Below are 5,343 nucleotides of genomic sequence, written 5' to 3'. Positions count from 1 at the left end.
ACGCCAGGAACTATAGCCATTACACCAACTGCTAATCCCTTTTGTTTATTTCAATTTGACCAGAGAAGGATAGAGTGAGAGAGAGAGAAAGAGAGAGAAAGAAAGTGAGAAAGCAAGCTGCAAGCCTGGGACTTGAACCGCAGTTGACCATGTGGGAATCCAGCACCTTTAACCACCACTCCACCTGCCAGTACTGATTTATTTACTTAGCTTTTAGAGAGATTTTTGCTGTAGTGTGCATGTGCTTGCCAGAAAGGACGGAGACAGAGGCCCTAAACATATAGTTAGAGGATAGGCCCAAAATGGAATTGCAAAGTGGCTGAACTTTAAGATGGAGACACAACAGCTCAGCAGCAGCTCAGCTCTCACTGGAACGGCTTGTTCAGTGATTAACCAAGGCAGCATAGCCTAAAGCAGAAGTGAGAATTCAGGTTTTCCCCAGGCCCGACCACATTCTGAGAAGATAAGATAATGGTTTTTATGGCCACTAGACAAAGAATCTCATGACTTTTGTACCCACTCCAAAATTAAGAAAATAACTGGACCCATCTAGCATGTGACCCCAATTATGAGGGGGAATGCATGCACAAGCTCCTCCTGAGAACAAATTGGGACAAAGCCCCTCCTAACCAAGATAAAAATCCCCTACCTCAGTTCCTCTTCGGCAACCCATGTGGGACTGGCTGTCTGTTTGGGAGCTCTGTTCTTCCTTCCCTCTCTTAATACACTCTGGTTTTCTATCCCTTCTTTGTGTCTGTCTCTAATTCTTCATAAGCGTGAGATGAAGACTCAGGCTCCCTGGTGTTTCTGCACTGGGTAATGTGCCCACAACACCCACCTTCCCATGTCAAAATTACCTACATATCATAATAAGCAAACTGACACTAAGAAAAGTTATGAACCCCAAAGCTCATTGGCAGAGAAAATTACATTAAAAAAAAGTAAAGTATTTCTCCTGAAGTCATTTCCACAATGACCTGCTGTCTCTCTCCAAAACAGTAAGCAGACAAAGAAGTCCATTGGAAAATGAATGAAAATTACTTTAAATGAGAGATTTTCTCATGCGTAACACAAAAAGATTTTGATGTGACACCAGGAAACATGTTTTGAATACCTCATTTCCCTTTTCTTAGCTTCAAGTAATGCTGTGGAAAACCAGAGGGCCGAGGAACAAAAAAAGGCAGCACTCCGGAGAGACAGGAGTAACTCTTTAATACATCGGCGGGCACGGAGGAGTTAATACTCAGAATCTTTGGCTCCCTTGGGTGTCTCGACCCGCGAGACAGTGGAAAAGGTTTCCTGCGGAAAGGAGTGAGAGACGGGACGTACGGCGCACTATCACAGCACGGAGATGACGCAGTGTCTCTTCAGGGTCGTCTCTTTATTGTAGGCAGCACGGAGACGACACAGTGTTCAGGGTCATCCGGAGCCGACACAATGTCGCCACAGCTCAGGGTCGTCCGGAGACGACGCAGCGTCACAGCTCAGGGTCGTCTAGAGACGACGCAGCGTCACAGCTCAGGGTCGTCCAGAGACGACGTAGTGTCGCAGCTCAGGGTCGTCTGGAGAATGGCGCGGTGTCGCAGCTCAGGGGTGTCTTCTTCCTGGTTGTCTGTGTCGTCTTCCTGGTCGTCTGGCGATTATGGGCCAGAGATCGTACTTATATACACATTGGTGGGCCGTGATTGGTTGAATGAAGGATAGCAAAAGGTGGGTTATGATTGGTTACTTTGTGGACCAATCATGAGGTACCCGGATATGCAAATCTGAGGGATTCTAAGCTCACCGATTTGCTATGTGAAGTGGCCAATCAGAGTGTGGTGTCGAAGGTGAGGTTTTTGAAAGGGAGCCAGTTGTGGCTTTTGTAATTGTTTGCTCTCTGAGCCTAAGATGACAATAGTAAGAGACTCATGAAAAGGGGCCTCGGCAGACTCGCTGGTGCACAGCCTCCCACACTTGGGGATGGAGCACAGTCTTTTACTGGGAAGTTTGGGGAGAGGCGGCTCTCAGTGGGCTGAGGGTATCCTATCATGGAGAAGAAGTCTATCAGGAAGAAGCAGCCCACCAGGAAGATGCCGCCCAGAGTTTGTTCTCAGGAAGAAAGGGTTAGATAAGCAGGGTGTCCAATTCTCAAGGTCTTGGGTTGCTTCTTATCACTCCAGAGGAGGGGGTTTGCAGAGGTAGTGAATTCTCAGAGGCCTGGGGAATGTTGACAATTGCCGGCTGGGAGCTATTGTGAGTCCATGACCCATCCACACTGACTTAGCAAAAAAGAGGTAGGCGTGTATGTGGAAGGGTGGACCCCGCTCATACAAGTGAGCAAGCTGCAAGTATGGTGTGACTGGAGGCCTGAGGCCCAGGAGCACACTGTGGTCATTTGGCTTTTTTTTTTTTTTGGAGAGGTTTTTCACTAGAGGGCACGTGCGCTCGCCAGACAGACAGAGGGAACCTCAGAGGCCTGGGGAATGTTGACAATTGCCGGCTGGGAGCTATTGTGAGTCCATGACCCATCCACACTGACTTAGCAAAAAAGAGGTAGGCGTGTATGTGGAAGGGTGGACCCCGCTCATACAAGTGAGCAAGCTGCAAGTATGGTGTGACTGGAGGCCTGAGGCCCAGGAGCACACTGTGGTCATTTGGCTTTTTTTTTTTTTGGAGAGGTTTTTCACTATAGGGCACGTGCGCTCGCCAGACAGACAGAGAGAGACAGAGAGACAGAAAGCGAGAAATCACTCCCCAGGGGGGATGGTCACGCCGCAATCCCTTCTCCTCCATTCTCCTCTTGGGATCTTGGGCACGCACGCACACGCGCCCGGCATGAGTTTTAAGCCACAGGGTCCAGGACGTGAACCGTGGTCGACTACGTGGGAGTCCAGCGACATAGCCATTACGCCAACTGCTGGTTCCCTCTGGTCATTTGGCTAAACACAGCCATAACAGGGACTCCAGGGACACACAGCTGACCACGAAGAACTCTTACCCCATTTCCTCTGTGCTCGGAACAATGCTGAGAACAGAAATATCAGTGAACTCTGGCAGCATTCTCTGACAAACAAAAACCAGCGGATGTGTGAACAAAGGGATTGGAAAGTAGAGTATGTACACAAGTTAATTAGGGTATATTCAGGGCCAGCCAGAGATTGTTATCTTTTGCCTTTAAATATGATGCTCAGTAAAGTTCATGGTCTTGGGTTTCATTCTCAAGTCCCCCCATTAATACTCATATGGAGTGTCATTGTCAGTGTTTCCACAGCTCTAAGATGCCTGACCAGACTTAGCCACAGAGTTCTGCTCCAGCCTTCAGCTCTGTGAATTGTGCTCAAGTTCTCAATACCCTAGACATCTGGCTCTGTGTGGATGATAACTGGAAGGAGAAAGAAGAGTGGATTTCTGACCAGAAGAAGCCACCTTCTAGATTGTTCCTCACGTAAGATCTGTACACTCCCTTCTGGTCACATATCCCAGGCGTTTCCAATTCAGTATGTTCCCAGAGGAGAAAATAACACCACTACCAAATGTCCTGAAAATTGTGTTCTTCCAACGAGGCACTCAGTTCACATATCTGGGTGTTGTAGTAGATGATCTCCTGTCTAACCCCCACAACCCATCTGGACCAACATTTAATTTATTCACCTTAACATCCACCCTGGCCTTTCTTCAGCTCCCCTATTTCTGTTACTTCTGGACTAATACAGTAGTTTGACAGGACCCAAGTCCTGCACACTGTCTTGCACTTCCCTCAGCTCTGGCATTGGTAATTGCCAGGTAGGGGCCAGACGAAGCCAGGGGAATACAGAAAAATAGATAGATGTATCATCCTATTGTGTTTTAATCATGGTAGATAAAGAATTCAGACTGTTTATCACCAAGAGAATGACAGAGAACACTCTAGCCTGGAAGGCTTACCTGAACCCAGCTTAAGGAGACTGAGAACCAACATGAGCATGAAAGCCATGGACGTTCTCTGCAGATCGAGTTCACACTGTAGACGTGGATGGCAGTGAGGATGGATGGATGGCTTAGAGAGGAGAGAGCAGACCGCGTCCCAGGTGCAGAAGATATGGAGGGGTTCCTTGTGACTTGACGGCAAAGTGTGCTTCCCTCTGGAAGTCTCACTCACACTGACGTGGCTGTATGTGTTGGGTGTGTGGGGATCCTGGACTTTGGTCACTACATTTATTGTCAGGCAATACATGTCTATCTCAGACCAGGGACAAAGTTTGAAAGAGGGTGAAACACACGGGAAGGGATCAAGACAGTCTAGGATCAAGACTGTTCTGGGTCTGTAGTGTGGGAATATCAGATGCCCCAAAGTTTAAGACCCAGTGAGGAGGCGGGCTATGGGGGAGGGGAGGTTCTAGTTGTGAAAGCAAGATTGCCTCAGCACAGGGCACTAGGGGTCCAGACAAACACATCACTCTGTGGGAAGTGACCGAGAACAGCCAAGACCAGCATTTCCTGGCAGTTCTAGGAAGTCCTGCCTGCACCTCCTTGTCGTGAGTTCAGGACCAGGACCCTGATAATGGGACCAGATGTTGAAGAACTTGCTAGAAAAAGACAGTGCCCTGGTATTCAAGAATCTGAGAAGTTGGGAGCAGTATTGGGCAGTGGGTTCAGGCATGGGTCTAATAGAGAGTCATTCATTAGACACACTAGGCCAGAGTGCTTACAGTTAAAGATTATGTGGTCTTTTCAAGCCAATGGGAACTCACGATGAGATTAGAAAGCAAATTTCCACAGATAAAAATTTGTTGGGCCAGCCTGTAGCATGGTGATGAAGGTGGCTGGATCCTACATGGCTGACTGTGCAGTTCGAGTCCTGGGTCCAGCAGTTTGAAAGACATGCCAGGCATGTGTACGGATGTGCCCAAATTTCAGAAAGGAGAATGGAGAAGGGATGGTGGCATGGCCATCTCTCCCCAGGGGTGCTCATTGTATCTTTCTCTCTGTTTCTCTCCTCTTACAGTGAGTACATGTGATTTATAGCAAAAATTTTAAAAATTGCCATCACAAAGAACTCATTTTTTTTTTTGAGAGAGATTTTCGCTATAGGGCACGTGCGCTCGCCAGACAGACAGAGAGAGACATAGAGACAGAAAGCGAGAAATCACCCCCCAGGGGGGATGGTCACGCCGCAATCCCTTCTCCTCCATTCTCCTCTCGGGATCATGGGCACGCACGCACACGCGCCCGGCGTGAGTTTTAAGCCACCGGGTCCGGGACGCGAACCGCAGTCGACTACGTGGGAGTCCAGCGACATAGCCATTATGCTAACTGCTGGTTCCCAAGAACTCATTTTTCTAACCATAATGTAACTCAGGTAAAAGCAATTAAAAACTTAGG

At 48.2% G+C, this 5,343-nt stretch overlaps 1 protein-coding gene across 1 annotated transcript in view; it reads right to left on the bottom strand.

The window, feature by feature from the left end:
• LOC102480382 (butyrophilin-like protein 8) overlaps positions 1 to 3,955 on the bottom strand; it is a 23,200-nt gene extending 19,245 nt beyond the window's left edge. The window contains exon 1 of the mRNA XM_027771444.1: positions 3,907 to 3,955. Coding sequence (XP_027627245.1) covers positions 3,907 to 3,955 — 49 coding nt within the window. The remainder of the gene's footprint in view (positions 1 to 3,906) is intronic.
• Positions 3,956 to 5,343: the final 1,388 nt, after the last annotated feature.

This window comes from Tupaia chinensis, unplaced genomic scaffold (assembly GCF_000334495.1).
Source record: "Tupaia chinensis unplaced genomic scaffold, TupChi_1.0 Scaffold000214_1, whole genome shotgun sequence".
NCBI lineage: Eukaryota > Metazoa > Chordata > Mammalia > Scandentia > Tupaiidae > Tupaia > Tupaia belangeri.
This window is presented reverse-complemented; position numbering and strand designations above follow the sequence as displayed.